General features: G+C 37.3%; 1 protein-coding gene across 1 annotated transcript in view; it reads left to right on the top strand.

The window, feature by feature from the left end:
- Mtpbeta (mitochondrial trifunctional protein beta subunit) overlaps window positions 1–27149 on the top strand; it is a 100801-nt gene that overhangs the window by 26509 nt on the left and 47143 nt on the right. The window contains exons 6-7 of the mRNA XM_068228035.1: window positions 8085–8215; window positions 17324–17451. Coding sequence (XP_068084136.1) covers window positions 8085–8215; window positions 17324–17451 — 259 coding nt within the window. The remainder of the gene's footprint in view (window positions 1–8084; window positions 8216–17323; window positions 17452–27149) is intronic.

Here is a 27149-nt window from a genome sequence, read left to right as displayed (position 1 = left end):
TGGTAGTTACTCATTTTACTTCAGGTTTCAGTGTGCGGTTATAAACTTCAAAGTTATTATATTTTATTCTGTGTTTTAATTAATGTTATGGTATTTTAGTTTAGTGTTCCTTTTTTGTGTTGCGAGATGGCTAAGCGTCGGTATTCTTCCAAGACACTGAGCTGGAAAATGAAAATTATAAGGGAGGTCGACAAAGGACAAAAAAACTAAAACTGAAATAGCTAAAGACTTTGGAATTCCTTTGTCCACGCTTTCAACGTTTTTAAAAAACCGTGAGAGCATAGCAGCTTAAGAAATGCAAGGTGTAAATACAGCAAAGCGAATGCACATTCGAGGAGCTGAACACGCTGATTTGGAAGTACAGTTGATCGAGTGGTTTTGGTATGTTCGGGCGAACAATACCCCTGTTGATGGCAATATTATTAAGGGGAAGGCAAATGAACTGGCGCTAAAGATAGGGCTTGAGTTTGTGTTCGAACAGATGACTTCAGCGTTTTAAGGAACGGCACAATATCATGTGGCAGGCAGTATGCGGAGAAGCAGAATCGGTGAACACTAGCAATGCAGACGTTTGGCGAGAAAGCGTGGCTCACATAATCAGTTCGTATGCACCGAACAATATCTTCAATGCCAATGAGACTGTATTGTTTTTTAATGCCGAGCCCAAACAGACTTATTGTTTTAAAGGAGAGTAGTGCCATGGTGGGAAATCTTACAAGGATAGGGACACAGTCCTGTGTTGCAATGCGGACGGAACAAGAGACTTCCTCCCCTCATTATAGGCAAGTTTGAGAAGCCACAATGTTTTAAGGGCATCAGGCACTTTCCATGCAAATACAAGTCTTCTAAAAATTCCTAGATGACAGGCAAAATTTTTGAGGATTGGCTGGTATACCTTGAGCGCATAATGGCATGCCAGGACAGAAAAATACTTCTGCTGTTGGATCAGGATCAGTATGCTGCACACAAACATAATTTAATTTTAAAATGCACGTCTTCTTTTTCTGTCAGCCAACACTACGAGCTACTTGCAGCCCCTAGATCAAGGTATAATTTCATCCGTGAACCGTGCCTACAGAAAGCAACTGGTGTGTTACTTTCTCTGTGAAGCTGCTAGAAATGTTCCGGCGGGAGAAATACGCCAGTGGAACGTGATTGATGCAATGCAGAGTGTGACAGTTGCCTGGGACGCTATTCCTTCATCAACAATCAAGAACTGCTTCGTCAAGTGTGGTTTTGGTTCGTTAAATGAAGTAGAAGACAGTGAAGATGAATGGGAGGAGTTACGGCAAAAGTTCGATGTCGGTATAACTTTCTCCGAATACATCACCATAGACCCTGCACATGATGCCAGAGGGTGATGCAGCTACAGCTGATGCTGAACGCGATGAAAATATGGTGCAGGTGGCAACTATTCTGTCAAAAAATTATGTACTTGCCGCTCTAGCCATGTTGGATTCTGTGATAAGTGCAAGTGATGCTGACGATGCTGCAATTAAGACTATGGCCTATTATGGAGCAGTTCGTAACTAATGTTTATAAAAAGTAACAAAATAAGCCAAATGTGACAAAAAACCAGGACCATTAAACATTTGCGAACTTTTCAGGTTATTTATTATTCTTGATATTTGTTATATATGTCTGGGTTTTTAAAGTATGTTTTGTTGGTGTCATGTTTCCAATTTGGACAGTCTTGTTGGCTCCCCTGTGCAAGTGCTTTATACTGTACTTAAATTGAATAGGTTATAACCTATTTGCTTATCCCTTTGCTGTTCCCCATTTAAAGGCTGTTGCCCTGCTGTAATTACCGTGTTTTCTGACAGTGTCCTTTAAATCCAAATAGGCACAGCAGTCTAAATACCACTCGTTAAAAGAAAATAACTAGAAGTCAAACGAATAAAGATATAAATGTAATCTCTTTTGCATTTTGTTCCTAAATGATTAATGCATATAAATGTGTACTCACCCTAATTTTGAATATCCACATTTCGCTCCTGATGGTATTCCAAAAAGCACCCCGTCCTACACAGTGGAAGATTGCACTGCTTACATTTGAATGTCATTTGCTTGTCTCTTCCAAAGCTGCCCTATTTTTCGTTTCTAAACACAAAGCACACATTTGGCATGACCAGGTATCTTCACAAAAGAATGAAATAATTTAGACCGAGCTCAATAGTTGCAGTCGCTTAAGTGCGGCCAGGATCCAGTATTCGGGAGATAGTAGGTCCGAACCCCACTGTCGGCAGCCCTGAAAATGGTTTTCCGTGGTTTCCCACTTTCACACCAGCCAAATGATGGGGCTGTACCTTAATTAAGGCCACGGCAGCTTCCTTCCACTCCTAGCCCTTTCCTGTCCCATCGTCGCCATAAGACCTATCTGTGTCGGTGCGACGTAAAGCAAAACAGAAATAATTTAGGGGATGGGCAACCGATGGGTAAACTTCTTTTCCTTCCCATATGTTTGCGGGACGTAAATTTCCCATCCAGCTGTTGCACCAAGTTGCGCCAGAAGATCAGCTGTCTGTTTCCATGACCTGTGAAAGCTGATCGGTTACTCATATTATAAAAAATGAAACTGTTCACAACGCACATATTGATCACAAAATGAAAAATGAATTTCCATCATTTTTTAGACAATCGCCCAACCCCGTAGTATTCTTTTTTCTGATCACTGATGTCCACCCCACCCGGGACTCCTGATTTTCGAGCTCTGAACTTTGGAGCGTGGGTTGGCGACCACGGGGGCCTCAGCTGAGTCCTGGCATTGCTTCCACTTACTTGTGCCAGGCTCCTCACTTTCACCTATCCTATCCGACCTCTCTTGGTCACCTCTTGTTCTTTTCCGACCCCGACGCTATTAGGTTTGCGAGGGCTAGGGAGTCTTTCATTTTCACGCCCTTCGTGGCCCTTGTCTTTCTTTGGCCGATACCTTCATTTTTCGAAGTGTCGGACCCCTTCTATTTTTTTCTCTGATTAGGGTTATATAGAGGATGGTTGCCTAGTTGTACTTCCTCTTAAAACAATAATCACCACCACCACCACTCCTGATTTTCGACAGTTTTCCCTACCTCCCAATTATTCTATTATTTCTCCCGATTTTAGCTTTTTTGTGAACTTCAAACATCTGTTTTCAAAGCCCGCCATTTCAGCTTTGTATGCCAATGACCGGAAGTCCTTCGCTCATTGGCCGCATTCAAATGAAATATTGAGGTTTATTAATATGAGAAATGCACGCGAATGTGCGATGTTTATTGAAACCTGTATATCGCGACGCAGATATAGATTGTCACTCTCTTATTCTCGCGTGCTATGTTCATGTTCGTTCGCGTCAGTCAATTGCAGGTTATAAACTTCATTTTCTTTGTCCGTATTGAAGATCTACTTGTGATACAATTCCTTCAGTTTTGCCAATTGCCACCTTTTGTATTCACTCTTTCACCCCCTTAGTGATGTAATATCCAAAAATCCTTCCTTAGTGAGCAGCTACACTACAATATAAATGTAGGCCTATCCTCAAAATTTCATTTCTTTATGTTCAGTAGTTTTTGCTCTGCGGTGATGAATCAGTCAAGACATTGTTTTATATCAATATATATATATATATATATAAAAATAGCATTGTGCTTCGCATAATCGCACAGGTGCATGATGCAATATATTAATCTATGCATTTGCTAAGTAATGGCATCTGATTCACATGTGTGGAGCATGAGTTCATACTATTTTCGGAAGGCTTATCAGAGACTAATCATCTCACTCACATACTTCCTGTTAGGGAATAGGGAGGTGTAATTTTTAGCCTTGAAACAACTGTCTGATTTTGAGACAATAAGTGTTGTAAAATATACCATAGTACTCCTGTATTGTTGGAAGTTGTAGTGGCAGTGTTCTTAATTATTAGAAGTGTTAATGAATTTAATGTGTGACTATGAGGAAGCCGTCATATGTACAAAGCTAAAGAATCGGACCAAGTGAGTTGGTGCCATGCGGTTAGAGGCGCTCTGCTGTTAGCTTGCATTCGGGAGATAGTGTTTCGAACCCCACTGGCGGCAGCCGTGAAGATGGTTTTCCAGACAAATGTTGCGGCTGTACCTTAATTAAGGCTATGGCTACTTATTCCCACTCCGAGCCATTTCCTATCCCATCATTGCCATAAGGCTGGCTGAAAAATGAGACGCAGGTCCATGCGGTGACGCAGGGTGACTCGCAGTGAGTTTCTGCGGACCACAGAACTGACTGGACCCGCACATGTTACGGCGCAGGGTGACGTGACGCTGATGCTGCCCATGGTGACCCTGCGAACCGCAGTCTCTTCCGCAGTTTCCTGCAAGACTCACGGTGACTTTGGTTGTTCTCAATGTTGCTAATCCATTTTACTGACTCAGGAATTCTTTTTGAAAATCATATTAAATGTATTTTTTGTCTAAATCACCATAAACTATATATTGTGTTTTGAGGAAGAAATAATGTACAATGTAAAGCAACAAAATACCAATTTATTGCAGATAAATGTTTTATCTATTGATGAATACAAAAATAATTGTTTTGAAGTGAGAAATTCCGAAAATAAACTCGTGTGACAAATACAAATTATTTGTAATGGCTAAACTGAGATATACAAATTGAAAACAACTTATTTCCATACACAAAAAGTGAGTTTTAGTGAGGTAAATAAGTAACAGATAATGTGACGAATTATGACGAGTGGGTATGAGAGAAGGAAGTAATTAAGTTTTTTTTTTTACAAGTTACTTTACGTCACACCGACACAGATAGGTCATAAGACTGTGTGCTGAAACTGCAATCCTACTTCCGAAGATTGTCGCCGCGACTCGGATCTGCCGTGAAGAATTCAACGCGAGTCACCCTGCGTCACCTCATGGACCTGCGTCTCATTTTGCGGCTGGCCTAAGACCACTATTTGTGTCGGTGCGAGGTAAAGCAAATTATACAATGTTGAGACAAGGAAAATTTTAAAGCATGTGTGCGCCCATTGGCTTTCTGAGGGCAAATGTTTATCCAGGTTGTTGGAACAGTGGCAGCCTTTGTCCAGTCCACTCTATCTGAAGTGAAGCCTGGTAAGACAAATCAGCTTGGAAGTCTCGAAACTTTCCAAAGATTAAACAAACCACTTTCAAGGAAAAGAACCAATGAATCACCCAAAACAACTAACAGGATTCCTTCATTAAGTGCAGTCTATCTCCTGAAGGATTTTTATGTTCCAGTCATCAAATATAAATAAGTCTTTATGTCTGTTTTTATCAAATGTTATTCCTACATTTGATAAACCAAAAGTAATTTTGCTGTCAAGTGTGTGTCACATCCATTTACTGCAGGATCTGCTGCCGGACATATTAAGGAATTTGATATCGAAATTTGTACAACCTTCAGTGGTTAAATTCTCCTCTCGTTTGGAAGTTGATTACCACAGCAGGAGAAACTAGAAGAATGATTTTGACTTGGTCATTGGTAGTTGCAATTCCCAATTCGTAGAGTATCTGAAGCATGATGAGGAGGAATTTTTCTCATCAGTTCGAACATACTTCACTGATAGATTAGTTTGTGTTGTTCTTGGTATTTTAACAATCCCTCACTGCAACGTTGAATGTGGGAGGATATTTAGTCAGGTGACTAAAACATGAACACAGTTCAAGTCATCTATTCGTGATGAAAACTTGGAGAGGTTGTTGACAGTAAAATCAAGGTTACAGGGCAACTGCTTTCAACAAACTTTTGACAGAGGGTTTCTCAAACAGGCAAACTATGCCACTGCTGCTTCTTTTAATCAACAGCAATTTTCTGCTGATGGAGAAGTTTCTGTAAATCAATAAGATGGAAGGAAGGTAGTCCTACCATACCATACATGTTTTTGTAAGTTTTCCGGTATTGTATATTTAGGTATCACCGAATATGAATACATATGAGAGTAAAATATTTGTGGATTTAGGTTCCACTCAGTTCCACTGGAAATATGTGTTAATTTAAATGTGGACTTGGCAACATGATGCATTGAGCTTGCTGGGATAATGTATGTATTGTGCAAGACACGTAGAATAAGCAGTTTTGACCAATTGTATCTGCTGATTTTTCCTGATGTCCGTATCAAAATCTATTTTTTGGTTTTGTAAAGTTGGCAGGTATGAATTTCTATTTCTTCATTGCCTTTACTAATTTTTCGTTTCACTGTACCATCATTCACAGAATCTGAATTTGTTGACAGCATAAGAACAGGACGTTTATCTTTCTAGACTGTTGCTGTTACACCCTCATTTTGCATTTTCCCCACATTCTCCCCGCTTGAGTTTCAACTATGCAGGTTTCCTAAACTGATCAGACCAACCCTTTCTGTTTATCCTCTTTGTTGCGCAACCATAGGTGTTATGGGTTAGCAATCATTTCATCACTTTTGTAGAACTGAAAAAGTTATAAAATAAACGTGATGCCACTTTCCCCAGTATGACTCTTGTCAGGTGTAAAACCACCTGCTCTCCTACTAATAAATTCTAGTCCCGTGTTTCTTTCTTCCCTTTGTAGCCATTTCCACTGTCAGCAATATGCCATGCTTTGATACCACATTTGGTGGGTTTCCCTGGGAGGTACTGTTTCAAGACAAATCTTCCCTTGAAACCTATCATAGCTTCATCTACTGTGAGTTCCCAGTCAGGTGCGTACAAAATTCTGAATTTTTCGAAAAGTTGCAGAGATGGTCTTGTTTTGTACAGAATATCGTAATGTTCGTATTGTGGTGTTGGCCTGTTTACTTGGCTACTTAGATGTAAATACAGTATGCCCAAGTTTCCTAAATTGTTTCAGTATCATTGCCTGCCTTACTAACGTGCGCACGCAAAAGTCTCCTAGGAAGTAATCGTCTGTTTCAGGTAAAACAACCAGTCCCATATAAATTAGAATTCCTACATATGGCCTACTTTCATCAGTGTTAGTGTCTTGCCAGGTAGTATCAACAGTGCCAGTTTTTCTTTGTAAATATTCGGCATGAATATTAGTTTGCTCTGCTACTAGCTCATAAAATTCCAATCCCACAAATAATTCAAAAGACTTTTTCTGAACTCCCGGAAGGTAAATAGTGATTTGGACCAGCATTGTTTTCCCATATTTTCAGTTCATCAAAATAAATATTGTGACTCCAGTTATCACTAGTAACATTTCTTTGTAGCCCTGTCCCTCGATCTTCACACAATATTTGTTCACACTCATAATTCTCAGAATCATTATCACTACTACATTTATCAGAATACAATTCTGAACTATAACTAGAAGCTCACTATCTCCACTCTTAACTTCTAACATATCTTCAATTTTGCATTCTTTCATACCTTTCGACTCAACTCCGCGATTAGACTACACATATATAGATGTTGATTCCCATAGGGAACCTGAAATATTTGTCCCAAATGAGTAAATTTATAATACCAATATAAATGGTCCGTTATTGGACATTATAAATTTTCCAGCTAACTCATTCCTGGTTGCCAGCTAAGTAACATTAGTAATTTTAACAATGCAGCTGTGGCAATACATAAATCTTGCAAGTCATGAAAAAAACCATGACTATATAGTACCAACGTGCAAGATTAATAGTAACTGTAAGACGTCGTATCAGCAAGTAGGGTCCTTAAACTGTATGGTTAGCGACACTGAATCGAACCCAACATTTAGAAAATAACTATAAATCACTACCTTCACTATTAACAGGGGAGAAAGAGCAAGGTGTACCCATAGTATATAAGCTTACATGACAGGAAGTATACAACACTTCCAAGACATTGGACATTGTTAACTTCTTACAGTCAGTAAATTATATGTGTAAAACTCTTGAGTGATTGCACCCAAGGAATTAAGAATTAATCCTATCCGTTCAAATTCAGGAGCTTATGTCATTTTAGATCTATCAGTACTTATCAATATCGAGAAGGGACGCGCATATGTTGAAGAGTGAGATTCTGTTGAATTCAGAACTCAAAAGATGTCTATGGTTCGTTGTGAGGTTGTATCCATAATGATGTCTTTAGACTAATCCTATTGAACAAATAAACATTTTCTGTCTCTTGTTTCTTTATGTACAGTCCCTGGTGTTGATGGTGTGATTCACAACGATAATGGAATCCGTGTATCTACTCCCGAACAGCTGGCCAAGTTGAAGCCAGCTTTTGTCAAACCACACGGAACAGTGACTGCTGCTAATGCTTCATTTTTGGTGAGTGTTCAGAATTAAAAGTGAATAATCGCTGGATAACTGCAAGAAGTGGTGGTTGTTTGTCATTAGTCCATAGACTAGTTTGATGCAGCACTCCATGAGCTAATCTTCTCATTTCTACATCTGCTCTAATCTGCTTGTCATATTCACACCTTATTCTAACTGCCTACTTTTTCCTCAAAAACCAACTGAACAAGTTCTGGATGTCTTAAGATGTGTTGTCATTCTATCTCTTCTTCTGGTCAAATTTACCCAAATAGATCTCCTTTCACCAGTTCAATTCAGTATCTCTTCATTTGTGATTCGATCTATCCATCTCACTGTCAACACCACATTTCAAAAATCCTATTTTCTTTCTGAGCTAGTTTCCATGTTTCACTTCCATACAAAAGCATGCTCCAGACGAAAGTCTTTAAAAACATCATTCTAATTTCTATATCAATGTATGAAGTGAGCAAATTTTTTTTTCTTAAGAATGGTCTTCGTTGTCATTGTAAGTTTACTACCCAAGTAACAATATTCATCTACTTCCTTTAAGGCTTCATTTCCTAATCTAATATTTTCTGCATCACTTGACTTTGTACGATTGTATTCCATTACTTTTGTTTTAGACTTATTTTCATCTTTACTCCTTCCCTTAGATTCTGTACATATTCAGTAATATAACCAGGTCTTCTGCAGTCTGAAATAAAATATTAGGTTTTGATTTCCATTCCTTGGATTGTGATTCTCTTCCCAAATTCCTCTTTGATTTCCTTTACAACCTGTTCTATATAAACATCGAAAAGGATGGGGAACAAACTGCAGCCAGCCTTGCCTCAGTCCTTTCTGGATTGCTGCTTTGTTTTCAAAGTCTTTGATTCTTATCACTGCAGACTGATTTTTATAAAGTTTGAAGATAATTCTTCATTCTTGGTATCTGATCCTGATCACCCTCAGAATCTCCAATAGCTTGGTCCCATCAACATTTTAAAAATTGCTGTTCATGTCTTTCAAAGTGCCAAAAATAAGTGCTTAAAATACTGGCTTGATGCCATGCTGAGTTTGACATTTCATTTAGTGCCAAATGTGTTGACATCTTTTTTTAACTAGTTGCATGTGGATTGATGTATGTGCAACTCATCACATAATGCATTGTAAATTGGTGTAATCTAATTCCGTATTGGTAAAACTTGGATGAGTTGTTCATTCACAGAACCCCATATTCTGTACAAACAACAGCCCTTTTAAAAACAGTTTTGATACTTATTGCACATCTTTAACTGCTGTATATGTAGCAATTTGTAGTGTAAAGATCATATTTGAAAAAATGATATATGCTTCTTTTGCTTAACATACGTAATTATAAAGTAGTAAGATACAAATTAACTGTCAAGAGTTACTCTTATCACTGTTGTGTTTATTAATAAAACAGTACATTTTTCAGTTGACACACCTTCACCTTTGTTTGATTTTTAAGCCCTGGCAGTACATTTGTGTGATGTTTTGAAGTCACAGAAGTAAACATCACTTTTGTATTTCATAATGCGAATTCCTGTGTTGAGCTCTACTTCAACCGTGTCACATAAGTATGGCCTAGGCGTAATGTAAATCACGTTTATATGAATATCATTTTTTTAAAAATTTGGATCCATTGCAAGTACATCAGTGTGAGGTTGTGAACTTCAATAAAATCGGAAAAATCATACAGTACAGTACATTGTCCATTCTTTGCACTGACAGTTAAATTCTATGCTGAAAAGAATCAGATGCCATAAATAGCTTAGAATATCTAACAATAGCATCTACGTTCCATACAGATAAACATTTATTATGATTGTTACAGGTTGCAATTAATGATGAATAGTTCATGAAATCAATGTTATGCTGCATACTCATAGGTAAGGACAGACTCCCTGTGGAAGACATAAACACTGCAGTTACTTTCACTGTTCAGTATTAAATCAGTTTTACGTTGTACACAAAATGTGTTATTTGGATGAAGCTTTCATACCTGATCTAGGCTCCATCACCAGGATAGTTGCAGTTTATGACCAGATGCAGCTTACGGTTGTTGAATGAGAATCCCCTCCTGTTGTCGCTGAGTATCGCCTTGTAGTGAAAAAAAAAGGTATTTCGACAACACATGATGTAACAATTAAAATTGAAATAATTGATAAGGAGATTCCACCTATTCAATACCAAAGAATAAGAGATGTAGTGAATTACATTCTTATTTAATAATAATTAGAAATGGTACTGGTTTCGACCCTTGTCCAGGTCATCATCAGGCGATTAAGAAATGGAAAACAATGCATAGGATCAGTAGAAGAGGCAATATGAAAAGGAAATGAACGGGGGTAGACACTGTAAAACTTAGAAGTAAAATAGAAGTCAATCAAAAGAAAAACAGTGCGCAATTCTCTTAGCGGCAGCAAGTCACACGCAGCGCTAGGCAAAGTCCCACAATGATTACGAATAACGGAGAACTGTTCAAAGCCAGTTATTTAAACACTGTCAGGCATAAAGTCACGTCACAATCGAACACATACGAAGGTCCATATTCGTGTAGGAGTTGAAGACGAGCAGATTCATTGAAGCAACTTGCCAGCTTGATATTCAATATGGAACAATGAAATTTTTAACTTTAAATAAACACATGATGTAATCGGAGCGTATTTGAATAGAGTTAAATCACTTGGAGAAAATTCCTGGAAATGTGCAGTTAAAGAATTTCCACAAAGAATGTCGCTTATTCCACACAGGTGCATAAGTCCACTTTTCTTTTCTAGTACATTTCCTAATTTTCTACACACCCTAGATGTCACTGTTCCTTTTGCATGCTTTAATTTCTGCTCAATGTACTTTACAACATCCACTTTGTTTTACGATCGCTCCAGATAAAGAATAAAAATTGGACTTTATGTAAGCCAGGTCCGCTTTTAAAGTAGCACTTGAAAATAAAATATTACAGAGGTGTCAACTATTACAGATTGTCCGTAATTATTATGGATTTCACCTCACGATTACGGAATTACAAAGGGGAAATTATTACAGAAGAGCTGACATTATCACAAAAAAAAAATTTCTACGGAAAAAAAAAAGGAAAAATGTTCAATCCTTTTGAGCCTTTCTCCTACATTATCCTTGTTTCAATGCTTGTGAGTTGGCAACGATACTTATTCGATCGTGACTTTTGCTACCCATAATTGTGAATGAAGGAGCTCAGGTGCTGCTCTTCTCCACTATAAATCCTTCAGTAATGTTGTATTTGCTGTGTTAAGTGTACCTGACAGTTGACAGAAAGATCGAGAAAGAACTGAGGCCTACAACTGCACTGGAATTGCTTATGGTTCAGAAGATGAAAATGTCATCACAGTGTGAAGGATGTTTCAAGAAAAACTATACTGAAAAGCAGCTGCTGCATGAGAAACAAGTTGCAAGGAATGTTTTATCACAGAACTGACAGGTTGTGTGTAATATGATATACTTTCGAATAGTTTGCTAGAGGGAAGGGCAAAAGGGGTGTCATTATCGAGAAGCAAGGAGCATGCTTTAGACTTCACTCAAAATTTTTCTCGGGGGGGGGGGCTCTGATATTACCATGTACATATGCCATCAGTAAGTCAATAAGGATACACAAAGGCTAAGTCTGTGAACCATAACAAATTCATGACAATACAAGGTTAGGTTGATAACAAAATTTCCTTCCATGTCAATTGAATTGGTCTTTATAGAGGAGGTAAGGCTGGTTTCTTTTCTGGAGGAGTTCTTGCTGAGTTTTCTTGCTTTTATGTCATAACTGAATTCTATACATAAGAGTTGGATAAAATAAGACTGACAAACCCAGCATTTTATTAGTACATTTAACACCAACTACGTTATTAAATGCATTATTTGAGCATGCCACAATACTATTTACCTGGTATTACCCAAAACAGATTTACAATTCTACAGAAAAAGAAAACATGCTCTACTTTTACCCGCAGTGGCAGTACGTATAATCTCATAATACAAAGTCGTACAAAAATCACGACTGCAACGTTCCAACATGCAGGATTAACAGTAAGACATATCAGCAAGTAGGGTCCATAAACTATATGGTTAGCGATACTGAATTGAACCGAATGGTTAGAAAATAACTGTAAATCACTTACCTTTGGTATTAACGGGGAGAAAGAGTAAGGTTGTTCAATTAGTATATGTACTTACATGACAGGGGCTATAGAATCGGAGATATAACAGCGATTATGGCTGTGTGAATCTCCTGTTTTAACAATAACATAGGTGGAATATCTTTTACATCTGGTAGGTAGGTGATAGGTATATGTTTGATTCAGAGATAAATGTGCATTTCCTGTTCAGAACTATATCTACAGAAAACTAAAAATTCAGTTGCATCTGTCTGATCCTAAGCAATCTTTTATTAAATGAAGCTATACTAAATATTTAATTCATTTTTATATATTTTTTCCCCATATAATTACATATTATGACATACACCAGCAGTATAAAATTACCAGGTGATTTCTCAACATGAACAATAATCTATTCACAATGATGAATCCATTCAACTACCATTTGTTGGAATAAATATGTGACCTAGAATACCATTTTTAAAGTGCAATTCCAGCAGCTATGTACAGAGACTTGAAACACTTATATTTACAACAAAATAACAGGAAATGGGTACCCTGTTCTCAGGTTTACTTTGAGAAGTCCTTAGCTGTGTGAAATACCATAAAACAGTTCTCCACCTTACATTTATGGCATTCAAAGGTTGATTCCTTCCGCAACCCACGGGCAGTGCAGACTTTGCATTTCCTTGATGGAATTTTTTTTTATTGATGTTGGTGGTATTTTGGAAGAAAAAAAATGAAATGGCATATGGCTTTCAGTGCCGGAGTGTCCGAGGGCAAGTTCGGCTCGCCAGGTGCAGGTATTTTGATTTGACACCCGTAGGCAACCTGCGCATCTTGATGGGGATGAAATGATGATGAAGACGACACATACACCCAGCCCCTATGCCAGCGAAATTAATCAATGGTGGTTATTTTTCCAACCCTGCCGGGAATCGAACCCGGGACCCCTGTGACCAAAGGCACAGCACGCTAACCATTTAGTCATGGAACCGGACACTGCTTCCCCCGAAGTCTTAGTTGTGTTTCCCCTGGGCTTGGACATCCTGTAGTTGTGAAAGAGGCCAACACAACATATGCCAACAGCTGCTCAGCTACATTGACTCTGAAGTTTGTAAACCCTTCTCGCTTCGTACCAGCGCTGAGGTGATGAATAACACTAACATTCAATAGGACCATATCCAGCATATAAAAATACAGTTTCTTGTACCCTTTTACATATTTCCTCATCAACAGGAATGATGCCAGTCGCTGATCGTGAGAATCTACCCTACCTATTCCACAATTGAAGGGCTGAAAAACATAGTGGGCCAAATCCACCAACCTCTGAAATTGAGTTAATCCCATCAAGCGGTTCATTTCTGACTCGGGTATTATCTCTTCAACTGGGCTCTCCACGTCTTCACATTTATGTGTTACAGGGTCACAAAATACCAACCAAATTGAACTAGCCGCTGGAGGTAGTACCATCGGCCATGAGGAGAATATAAACAAACAGTGATACAAATTGGAAGAAAAGAAATGTTCATTTTTACGAGAGCCTCGCCATAAGACCTATCTGTGTTGGTGTGACGTAAAGCAAATAGGAAAAAAGAAATTTACAAGAGGATGTTTTGGGTGTATAATATAGGAATACATAACTGTGAGAATGATAAAGGGTACATGTACATGTGGGGTGAACATACAGAACAAAGGGGTCCGACAGAAGTAGGTTCATGTATTCTGTATTACGTGGGGAACATCAGCACAACAACAAATCATTTAATAGCCTATTCAGACACTTGTGGTGGTCAGAATAGGAATCAGTATATTGCATCTTTGTGGGCCACATTAGTTCATTATTCCCAACTTAAAATTATGGATCATAAGTTCCTAGAACCTGACCATTCATATTTGCTTAATGGCAGAGATTTTAGAACTATTGAAACTTCAAAACTTAAGGCAAAATAACTGTTCACGGTAGATTATTATCTGACCTTAGTTAAGAAATGTAGGCAAAATAAGCCCTTTAATGTGAAGAAATTGGAACAAAGATTTTGTGAACATTAAAGAGCTCTCAAAAAAGTTTGTGATTCGTAAGGAAACAGTAGATGGGGAGAAGGTTCAGTGGCTCAAAATTAGGTGGTTTCATTCCCAGTCTAATGAACCTCTTAAGATTAAGTTCAGGTACACCGTCAGCGAAATAGAATGGAAAATCCTTGATATTTCAACTTTTCGTAACGGCAGGCCATATGTAAAGGTAACAACTTCAATACTTTCACCATGGGAACTGAGTCCTGCTTAAAGGGTGCCCATTAAGCTGGATAAAGCTAAATATGATAATTTAATTGCCATGTTTCCAATCATTCCACTTTTTATTAAGTTTACCGAGCTCGATAGCTGCAGTCGCTTAAGTGCGGCCAGTATCCAGTAATCGGGAGATAGTGGGTTCGAGCCCCACTGTCGGCAGCCCTGAAGATGGTTTTCCGTAGTTTCCCATTTTCACACCAGGCAAATGCTGGGGCTGTACCTTAAGGCCACGGCTGCTTCCTTCCAATTCCTAGGCCTTTCCTATCCCATCGTCGCCATAAGACCTATCTGTGTCGGCGCGACGTAAAGCAAATAGAAAAAAAAAAAAATTAATAGGTTTTTTAAGTATTTGCAATACTCTAGTGTAGCTACAGCAAAATTACAGCTACCTAGCTACATTACAGTGTGCCACGTGGAGCTGGTCCACTGGCATATTGTTATAATTCATACTTTCCATTTAGAGCCAAAATGGGCCAAATCCACTCCAGTGAAAACTGATGGCATTCATTTACCTTTTATTTGTATTGAAATGCCAGATAATTTTTGTATTTTGTTTTGTAGTGATTAGTGGATCTATTAACTATAGTATGCAAATGTTAGTCTCTGTAATCTTTGCCTGTGAATTATAGCAGTGGCTAAACTTTAACCTTAATTTTCTACATTTAAAAAAAATTGTACTTGGCCCACTATGTTTTTCAGCCATTCAATTGTAGTCAGTGACAAGATTGGGTTTTAGCTTCTTTCTGCCGTCATGCCTTTTCACCTCAACAAAATCTGGCCTATCATGAAGTGTAGAAAGCATATGAACTGCCTTCTTGTCTGACCATTTTACTGCAAAAACCCCATTACTGGACAAAAATGTAAGCTCGCCCCTTCTCAGTTTTGTGTCACCAAGTTCCTTAGGCATGAACTTCCTGTCTGGCCCTGCTGTTCCAACTGCATAAGTCTTGTTATCCAGCAGATGTCTAAAAAGTGTGGGAGAAGTGTACCAGTTGTCCATGTACAGAATTCTCCAGCTACCTAGAAGTTCTCTGCACATTTCCATTACTACTTTCTCATCTGCAAGAAATTGGGAGTTTGTTCCAGACACATAACCATCACTCACCTTCCCAGTATAAACCTTGAATCTCCAGCAGTAACCATTGTCTGATGAACAAACCTTGTGGATTTTGATCCCAAATCTAGCTCTCTCTGATGGATTGTATTGTATGCAAGATAATCTACCTTTGAACTTCATCAAACTCTTATCTATGCAAACATTTTCACTGGACATGTACCCACTCTTCGAAACACTTCTAAAAGTAATTCCATTACAGGTCTAACTTTGCTGAGTTTATCACTCTCTGTATCAGGAGAATCAGTGGAGAAGTGGAGGAATTTATTGATGGATTTTCTCTTGAATGGCATAGTTTCCTCAAATATTGGGATGTCTCTTACCCTGCATTTGGACCAATTATCTTGTAATGAAGGCTTCCTATTCTGAGATGTCAAAATACAAAGGGCGAGATGTGCCTTCATTTCATCAGCAGTAACAGGAAACTAGTGCCTCTCTTCATAAGAATTACTCAGTCCAGCATCCTCGACAGCAGATTCCAAAAATAAATTTGCATAAGCATTGGTTTCCCTGATTACTTGCTCCCAAAACTGTTCAGTCAGGAATACATTCACTACTTCTAACTCACTAGGAGCTTCTCCTAGCTGTCTCTGAATTACAGCATCAATTTCGCCAGTAACACTGCAAATATTATTCTGTGGAGAATAACTTACGTGCTCCCATTGCCACTTATTTTCATCCGAAATACAACCAGAAACAGCTGGTGATACATTGCCGGCAAGCCTAACATTCCATGGTGTTCTTGCCAGTAAAAGAGTGTTTTGTTCATTGTCGCTGACAAAGTCATGACTGTCACACAAACTATCGTCATTTCCAACCCAATCTTAATCACTTATGTCGAGTTCTATGGCACTTTGAAGCTGCCATCTTGATACACGTGCCTAAGCCACGGGTGCTTAGATACGAGATATTCAACTCACATTATTTTCACAGCGAATATTCCAAGGAAATTGTATATGTTAAACGTTCTGTCATCTGTGGTGAAGCTTTTGTACTAATACAAAGTTGATAAACAAAAGACAGCAGTCAAGACTGCGTTCATAAACGCGCGGTACCAGGACGGATCTCTCAGTCTTAGTATGAGAAGACATGGCATAGCTCGGACAGAGAGATCCGTCTTTGTATGGGAATGGGTTAAAGATGTGCAATTCTAACTTATCACTTACAGTATAATCATCACTTTTATAATTGTAATCTTTTATCGGAGAACTAATAATGAGACATAGACATACATTTGAAAGCTATTTACAAGATATTGCAGAATGTCATCTGTGTTCTGCACTATGTAGTATTTTTGTGTTATAGTATGCAGTAAATACATAAAGTATATTTAGTACCATACTTCTTTTTAGCCACTCAGTCCAAAAGTACTCGGTGTCTTGCTTTGGATTCCTATAAATATGGTCATCATATAGGAGTAATTTTTAAAACTTTTTATAAATAATTTTCTTTCCGTGCAGGCTGGACAACTCGTGAATAAACTGTTTCAGTTGCTTTAAGATATGATCTCCCATGCAAATAAGACATGCAGTATTCTTCTACTCTTCCTATACCGCTTTGTAATCTTATTTCAATTGTTCTTTACAGACTGATGGTGCTTCTGCCTGCCTTATGACAACTGAAGCAAAAGCCAAGGAGCTTGGTCTGAAACCTAAAGCATATCTTCGAGATTTTGTATATGTTTCTCAAGATCCTTTCGATCAACTTCTCTTGGGGTAAGTGATCATTATTTTCATTTCCCCTTGTCCAGCTCCTGCCAGATTGAGGTGTTGATGACATTTCTCCACCGTTGCCTCTCCTTCCACTACTCCTCTTCAGTAATTTTATTCCAATCCAGTCTTCTTTTTCTTATACTGTTCTTGACGGAGTCCATCTTGCTCTGGGTCTCCCTCTTGCCCTCTTTCCTTCTATCTTAGCCTCCAACACTTGTTTTTGGTATCCTTCCGTCCATCATCCTCATAACATGTCCTAACCATCTCAATTTATTCTTCTCCATCCTATCACTCAGTTTTTCTTCCCCTATCTCTTTTCTGACCTCAACATTTCTTACTCCTTCTCTCCTTGTCTTCCCTACCATACTCTTCAGGAACTTCATCTCACTGGCCTGAATTTTACTCTCATTTCTTGCTGTCAAAGTCCAAGCCTCTGGTGCATACATTTGTTACAAATGAAACTCGCCTGTTTTATTACTCCAATTTATTTCAGGATGACCCAATAAATGCACACAAACATATACCCACACAATTCTAATTAACCATGAATGGCCACACACTCTAATTGTTGTCTATTTACAACTCTCTCTCTCTTCTTTATGGTATAGTAGGCTTCTTGATTTATGAATTTCATTTTCCGTATTGACATTTACCAATCTTCATAAAAGGAAAGAAAAATCCCACCTAATCAATACATTTATTTTCTTGTAAAGTATTACAATCTAGGACCGGTTTCGACCCTTCATAGGTCATCCTCAGCTGTATCAGAATCACATTTGCATTTCTATCTTATACCTCTGAAAGACCTTCATGATGTATTGTTTCATAATTTTCAGTGAAAACCCATCTAAAAAACTTACAAATTTCTAAGCGTTGTGTTAAAATTAAAAATTAAAATTACAAAACTTTGTCTATTATATACATGCCCTTGGGCTGACAGAATGCATCCTTGGGTTGATTAAGCATCTATCTTAGGTATTGCTTATTCTGTTGAATCGAAACCCTTTTATACTTATGTACAATCATGAATAGACTATCAGTAAAATTTGATAAATAAAGCTTGCGTGATAATTATAATAAAATATCATGTTACATCTTTATACCTTATTGCTGGAGTGATATTATTTTAGGCAAAATATAAATGCGTGTTGACCTCTATAAAATATTTTTAAATAAACACACTAATGTACTTTAAAGTCTAATCATTGTACTTTAAAGTCTAAAATACTTATTGCTTGGATCTTGCGTTGTTATGTGGTAAAATATTATAACAATTTGTCTTATATAACATCAGATATTGATAATGCTTAAATATGCCGTGTATGGTTGGCTTTTAAACCTAATGATTAAATGTCAGTTCCTTCTTGCATAAAATTACAAGTTTCATATTATGTTGATTATGTATTGTATAAAACATAAATGTCCATTAAATTGAATGTATCATTTACTACAGAAGTTTTAAAAACACTTGAATGTCTAGTAATATAGTCAGTGTGTTTAATGACACTGAAACGTGTTGGCCTTGATTCTTGCGTTATATTTCCATAATTTGCCTTTTTTTTATATATGTCGAATGTTGATCTTTATAGGTTCCATTTGTAAATAACATCACATTCCTATAACTGTGAAATGGATCAATATAAGCTTGATGCGTGTTAAATTATGGAATATATGTGTGATTCAGTTCTGGCCTAACTTCTGGAGTTTTCTCCCATCAAATGCCGTAAGACTGTGGTGGTTCCTTTCCCTTTTTTAAGGCTGGTAAAGTCTGTAAGCCAAAATGAATGAAGTGAGTTAGATTTCAATAGAAGTGTGATATTGTGTGAATTTGTAAAGCCTGAATTAATTTACTTACTGCTGGATGTTTGAAATGCAAGTTTCTTGGCCGTTTGACGAGTAATGTACCTCGTACTGATGGTTCTAGTGTTGTCTGTTGTGAGAGGGGCGGAGGGATAAGTAGGGGAGGTTGTTACATGTGTATGGGCGGAGTCACTGAGGTTCGCTGTCTGCGCCGTAGCTTGTGTATGACGTCGTCTGTCGACTATTTTGACGTAGTCGTTTTTTAAGGTAGGGACGATTTTATTGAACAAAATATTAGTTTTTTCAGATAACTCATTTATATTATAATTAGGATTTGCATACTGATCTAGTGTTATATATAATTCTTCACTTATATTAAGCAAAGGACCTTTAGGTTCTACATTTAATATTTTTAAATCGTTATTTATGTCCGTAAAATTGTGCTTATATTCATGCATATGTTGCCCTATTGCCGAGAAATGATTATGCCTAATTGCGTTTACGTGCTCATTATATCTAGTCGTGAAATTCCTGCCTGTACGCCCCACATAACTTGTTAAACAGTTGTTACATTCCATTCGGTAGACTCCTGATTGAAGATATTTGTTACTACCATTTACTGATTTGCTATTATATATGACATGCCTATTATTTTGTGTAGTCTTAAATGCTATTTTAATGTTATGCTTCCTCAGAACATTGGTTAGTGAATATACGCCCGTGTTATTGAAAGTGAAAGTTGCGTAATTTTTTCTGGGTTGATCTGTTTTCGTCAGAGTGGTGTTGGGTCGTGATTTGAACTTACGAATGATGGAATTAACCATTTCTTTTCTATAACCATTTTTTTGAGCTATTTCGTGAATTAGTTGTAGTTCATCTTTGAGATCTGCTTTTGACATCGGTATATTAAACGCTCTATAAATCATACTTTGATATGCTGCTTTTTTATGTGGATTAGGGTGATTAGAATCTATTTTTATGGTGTTTATTGTATGTGTAGATTTCCGGTAAATTTTGAAGGTGAGATGTTTTTCGTGTCTAGTAACCGTTAGATCTAGGTAATTTAGTTGGCCGTTACTCTCAGATTCCTTGGTGAATTGTATACATGTATCTATGGCATTTATTTTATCCAATATTGCATTTTCGTTGGTTGTTCTGTTGTCGATGATGACGAATACATCATCCACAAATCTGCACCAGAAAGATATTCCTTCAATTTTACTAAATGCAGTATGTTCTAAGTAGTCTAAGTATATATCTGCTATTATCCCGGAGGCGGGTGATCCCATAGGTAGACCTGTTTGTTGATAAATTGTATCGTGAAATTTAAAGAAATTGTTATTGACTGCAAATTTGAGTAATATCATAAATTCCTCAATTTCCAATGTGCTTAATTTACTATATGTTTTGAGATTAGTTCTGATTATGTTTAAGGTTTTGTCAGTGGGGATATTTGGATACATATTTGTTACATCATAGGAGGCTATGGAACGATATTTATCTAACTTAAAGTTCTTTGTTTTGTTGCAAAAATCTATGGAATTTCGTATGCTCTTATTAGCCTGAAAGGAATAGTGATTTTTTAGAAATTTCTGAATAAATTTAGAGAGATTATATGTGGGACTAGATCTATAATTTAATATGGTTCTCATAGGGGTATTTTCTTTGTGAATTTTGGGAAGAGCTTTAGCATTCGGTAACTGGGGGTTCATTATTATTAAGCTATTTGCTTCTGCTTCGGTGAGTAAAAAACGTGTGTTCTTAAGCAAGTTTTTTAGATTTCTTTGTACTGTAATTGTGGGGTCTTTACGTATTGTATTACCTTAAACATAATCAGAACTAATCTCAAAACATATAGTAAATTAAGCACATTGGAAATTGAGGAATTTATGATATTACTCAAATTTGCAGTCAATAACAATTTCTTTAAATTTCACGATACAATTTATCAACAAACAGGTCTACCTATGGGATCACCCGCCTCCGGGATAATAGCAGATATATACTTAGACTACTTAGAACATACTGCATTTAGTAAAATTGAAGGAATATCTTTCTGGTGCAGATTTGTGGATGATGTATTCGTCATCATCGACAACAGAACAACCAACGAAAATGCAATATTGGATAAAATAAATGCCATAGATACATGTATACAATTCACCAAGGAATCTGAGAGTAACGGCCAACTAAATTACCTAGATCTAACGGTTACTAGACACGAAAAACATCTCGCCTTCAAAATTTACCGGAAACCTACACATACAATAAACACCATAAAAATAGATTCTAATCACCCTAATCCACATAAAAAAGCAGCATATCAAAGTATGATTTATAGAGCGTTTAATATACCGATGTCAAAAGCAGATCTCAAAGATGAACTACAACTAATTCACGAAATAGCTCAAAAAAATGGTTATAGAAAAGAAATGGTTAATTCCATCATTCGTAAGTTCAAATCACGACCCAACACCACTCTGACGAAAACAGATCAACCCAGAAAAAATTACGCAACTTTCACTTTCAATAACACGGGCGTATATTCACTAACCAATGTTCTGAGGAAGCATAACATTAAAATAGCATTTAAGACTACACAAAATAATAGGCATGTCATATATAATAGCAAATCAGTAAATGGTAGTAACAAATATCTTCAATCAGGAGTCTACCGAATGGAATGTAACAACTGTTTAACAAGTTATGTGGGGCGTACAGGCAGGAATTTCACGACTAGATATAATGAGCACGTAAACGCAATTAGGCATAATCATTTCTCGGCAATAGGGCAACATATGCATGAATATAAGCACAATTTTACGGACATAAATAACGATTTAAAAATATTAAATGTAGAACCTAAAGGTCCTTTGCTTAATATAAGTGAAGAATTATATATAACACTAGATCAGTATGCAAATCCTAATTATAATATAAATGAGTTATCTGAAAAAACTAATATTTTGTTCAATAAAATCGTCCCTATCTTAAAAAACGACTACGTCAAAATAGTCGACAGACGACGTCATACACAAGCTACGGCGCAGACAGCGAACCTCAGTGACTCCGCCCATACACATGTAACAACCTCCCCTACTTATCCCTCCGCCCCTCTCACAACAGACAACACTAGAACCATCAGTACGAGGTACATTACTCGTCAAACGGCCAAGAAACTTGCATTTCAAACATCCAGCAGTAAGTAAATTAATTCAGGCTTTACAAATTCACACAATATCACACTTCTATTGAAATCTAACTCACTTCATTCATTTTGGCTTACAGACTTTACCAGCCTTAAAAAAGGGAAAGGAACCACCACAGTCTTACGGCATTTGATGGGAGAAAACTCCAGAAGTTAGGCCAGAACTGAATCACACATATATTCCATAATTTAACACGCATCAAGCTTATATTGATCCATTTCACAGTTATAGGAATGTGATGTTATTTACAAATGGAACCTATAAAGATCAACATTCGACATATATAAAAAAAAGGCAAATTATGGAAATATAACGCAAGAATCAAGGCCAACACGTTTCAGTGTCATTAAACACACTGACTATATTACTAGACATTCAAGTGTTTTTAAAACTTCTGTAGTAAATGATACATTCAATTTAATGGACATTTATGTTTTATACAATACATAATCAACATAATATGAAACTTGTAATTTTATGCAAGAAGGAACTGACATTTAATCATTAGGTTTAAAAGCCAACCATACACGGCATATTTAAGCATTATCAATATCTGATGTTATATAAGACAAATTGTTATAATATTTTACCACATAACAACGCAAGATCCAAGCAATAAGTATTTTAGACTTTAAAGTACAATGATTAGACTTTAAAGTACATTAGTGTGTTTATTTAAAAATATTTTATAGAGGTCAACACGCATTTATATTTTGCCTAAAATAATATCACTCCAGCAATAAGGTATAAAGATGTAACATGATATTTTATTATAATTATCACGCAAGCTTTATTTATCAAATTTTACTGATAGTCTATTCATGATTGTACATAAGTATAAAAGGGTTTCGATTCAACAGAATAAGCAATACCTAAGATAGATGCTTAATCAACCCAAGGATGCATTCTGTCAGCCCAAGGGCATGTATATAATAGACAAAGTTTTGTAATTTTAATTTTTAATTTTAACACAACGCTTAGAAATTTGTAAGTTTTTTAGATGGGTTTTCACTGAAAATTATGAAACAATACATCATGAAGGTCTTTCAGAGGTATAAGATAGAAATGCAAATGTGATTCTGATATAGCTGAGGATGACCTATGAAGGGTCGAAACCGGTCCTAGATTGTAATACTTTACAAGAAAATAAATGTATTGATTAGGTGGGATTTTTCTTTCCTTTTATGAAGATTGGTATAGTAGGCGGTCGAGCCCATTGCTATACGTGTGGATGCGTAATCCTCACTTGCACTTCAAGTCCAGTCACCTCATACAGCAGCTGTGTGTAGACAGCTGGATCTGAATACAGGGCTACGGGCCATTCGACACACGATGACTGTTCGCTGGTTGGACTCCACAGACAGTCCATTAATTCACACACTCACATGCAGTGAACAACTAAACAGCTCAACGGTATCCAACAGCAGGCATTAACACAGATCCATTTACCTTCCACTCGCAATAACGGCTTCCCTCACGCTGAGCCTCAGTCCACAGAAATACACTAAGACACAGTACAGTCTTCCGTTCAGTCGTCTCCAGCCTACCCACCCACTGGTCTCTCCGACACCATAACAACAACAGCTTCTAATTCAGACCTCGGTGGGACACTAGCGACAGCCAACACCTCTGTCGCCCTCAGCCCAGTCACCGAACCCCAACATACCGAATCTCACACTGACTCCATCACAGAGCCCAACTGTGACTGACTGTCCACGGATAGCCTCCCTTTTTATAGCTTGGATGATTTGATCCATAATTTTTGTGAGGTGACTAGAGGCAGAATGTTTCCATTGAATCTCCAAGAAACTCGCAGATAAGCCGGCCGACGAGAAACATGGAAAGGTCCCCCCCCCCCCCCCCCCCTATAAGCCAGCTGGGAGATCCCAGGTCGTGTGAGTCACTAGCCCCTTCCTGGAACTACCAAAAGGGCTACAACAGGGCTGGCAGATCTTTACTGTATTCCCACTGTTTTTCCATCAGTAATCGCATGGTAAAAATAGTCTGTTGTTGACCTGCCCTGTTGAAATCAATACTGTTCTTCTTCTAAATTTCTTTCCACTGTTCCTCTCATCCTCCATTCTGTTATTCTATCAAATATTTGGGCTATTTGTGACAACAGTATAATTCCTCTCACCTTTCTTAAATACTGGCATTATTACACCTTTACACCAATCATCAGGTACTTGCCTTTTCCTCATTACTCACCTTAGCAGCCTATGTAACCAACGTAGACCAATAGGTCCTGCTGCCGTTATCATTTCCACACACATTTCATCCATCCCTGCTGCTTTTCCTGTTTTCAGCCATTTCCACCTCTGCCATTGCAATATCATTCTCCATTTCTGGATCATCCTCATTTACCACTACTCTCTTTTCTGCATCATTTCTCACTTTCAGGAGTTAATCAAAATAATCTTTTCACCTATTCTTTATCTCCTCTGGGTTGATTATTACATTTTCACTCTCTTCCTTTACTTATGTAGTGTAGATCTCTTTCTTTTCTCTAATATTTTTTTATCAATCCATACCTGCCAACTTTTACGGTTTATCCTTAAAATTTACGGAAATTGCAGCACTTTATGGTTTTATGGATGGATGGTGTCATTTTACGACTGCGGTCAAAAATTTGAAATGTTAACTTTGATAATCACCCCACTTCCGTACAATCGATTGTTTGCGTGGTTCAAAGCAAGATCGAACGCAAATCCACGATAGCCGATAACTCATTCTTTGATATGACCGGTACCAAGAGAGCCTTACTCTAGAAATTTGGTTATATCAAGACCAACTACAATACTTCAGACCTTAACCAACCTATCGAAACCGTCTTTAATGACGGCAACTGGAGTGCTAGCATGTGTCTGTTTTGATTTGTGTAAGCCGTGTTTTTACCAAATATTTACAGAAATTTTAATATTGTTAATTGTAAATGATATTCATTTTCTTAAAAGGCTATAGAGCCTCTTACAATGCCGTAAGGAGCTGTTTGTTCTTAAAAAGCTTATTTATTCCAACAATGTCCGCTGTGATTAGGTTATCGTTTGTTTCGTGTTCTTATCTGAAAGTATTTTCTTTATATTTTCAGTTACCTGTGCATTATGTTTATAGTTTTATGTGCAATGTGCGTGGGTGTAAGTACAATTATAGGGGTAGTGCACAAGCTTGTGTTCAGATTTCCATAAAAGCCAGTCGTAAGGCAGAAATGGTTTTAAGTACATTCATAGGGAAAATTTCAAACAAATGATAGGCCTAATAGTGTTGTGGGCATTAATCATTCTGATAATGGTATTGTACCCTTGGAAATGTCGATCAGCGGTAAGCTCCTCTATCCTCTTCTTCTGCCACGGCGCTCTGTAAATACAATATACTTACCGCTATTGAGACTCATCTGCTTGGGGCGCGATCAGTCCGGTGTTCTTCTCCTCCCTCTTCGTCAGGTACATAAGGATCAAGTACTACGGGTACTATATTCACTACCAAATGATAATGGACCAGGTTAAATGTTTTTTTACTAATTACTTTTTTTCGATTGAGATTAAATAACCTCAGGAGTGGTAAATAAGCACACCATGTTATAAAATGGACCTGAGCTGTAAATCGGCCATCATTAGCTCGGTTACATCATAAAAAAGAACTCTCATAACCGTATAATCACACTTGAAATTAATCATTGACATCACAGATGTGCAACATTGACCAATGACAGACGTGCTCTAGTTATCTTTACCCATACTGCCAAATACATTAATTGTAACACAAAAGAGCTCCAAACAGTCCCAAAAATTATTTTTGTTAATTTAATTTACAGATATTGTCAAAAGGATTACACTGACTTTGGTGAATTTTGCACTGCTCTGAATAAATTAATTATGAGTTCCTGAGAACACACCTGAGTTTGGCAGTTCACTGCTCCCTGTTACCTTAGTATTATTTGTTAGTGACACATTAAATATGGCCTCACTTGACCTCTCATGATGTGGTATAGGAAGGATACTCAAACAATTTCATGCATGAGCATTTCATGAATCACTCTGTAGTCACCACGGATTACTTAAATTAAAATTCACATAACGAAATCAACTGAACAGACCGCCTGACAACTACACATTAACTAAATATTCAACGGTTTAACCCTACTGGGTTTGCATGACTCGCATACCTTTTACCTATATTCTAACATATGTCTTAACTCTACTGTTTTATGTACAGTCCTACATCTTTACAACTCTACACAGGCCTGTTCAGAGACTTATGAATAAGTTGCAATATGCTTGGATGTTTTAAGTGAAATGTTGTTTTAACACTGTAACCACGCTGTCTTCCTCCCCTAAGGTTACTAAGGTGGATCCTCCCACATTGGTAAAGCAAACAAACCACATGATAAAAATGAAAGAGACAGCTGAGCTTCAATAAACATCCTAGACCTAAAATACACTCCTGAAAGAGACGGCATCCTGTGATAACTAACCTATAATATTATCAAGCCGAACGATCACGTACACGCGGAAGTAAGTTCTGTCTCAGGTGTTAAAGGCACCTGTCATATGAATGACCAGAACGTTGTTGTTGTTGTTATTATTATTATTATTATTATTATTGTCGTTGTTGTTATTATTATTATTATTGTCGTTGTTGTTGTTATTATTATTTGACCTCTATTTATAATTTCAATCATGACTTAAATCTAGG

This window comes from Anabrus simplex, chromosome 6 (assembly GCF_040414725.1).
Source record: "Anabrus simplex isolate iqAnaSimp1 chromosome 6, ASM4041472v1, whole genome shotgun sequence".
NCBI classification, from domain to species: Eukaryota; Metazoa; Arthropoda; class Insecta; order Orthoptera; family Tettigoniidae; genus Anabrus; species Anabrus simplex.
This window is presented reverse-complemented; position numbering and strand designations above follow the sequence as displayed.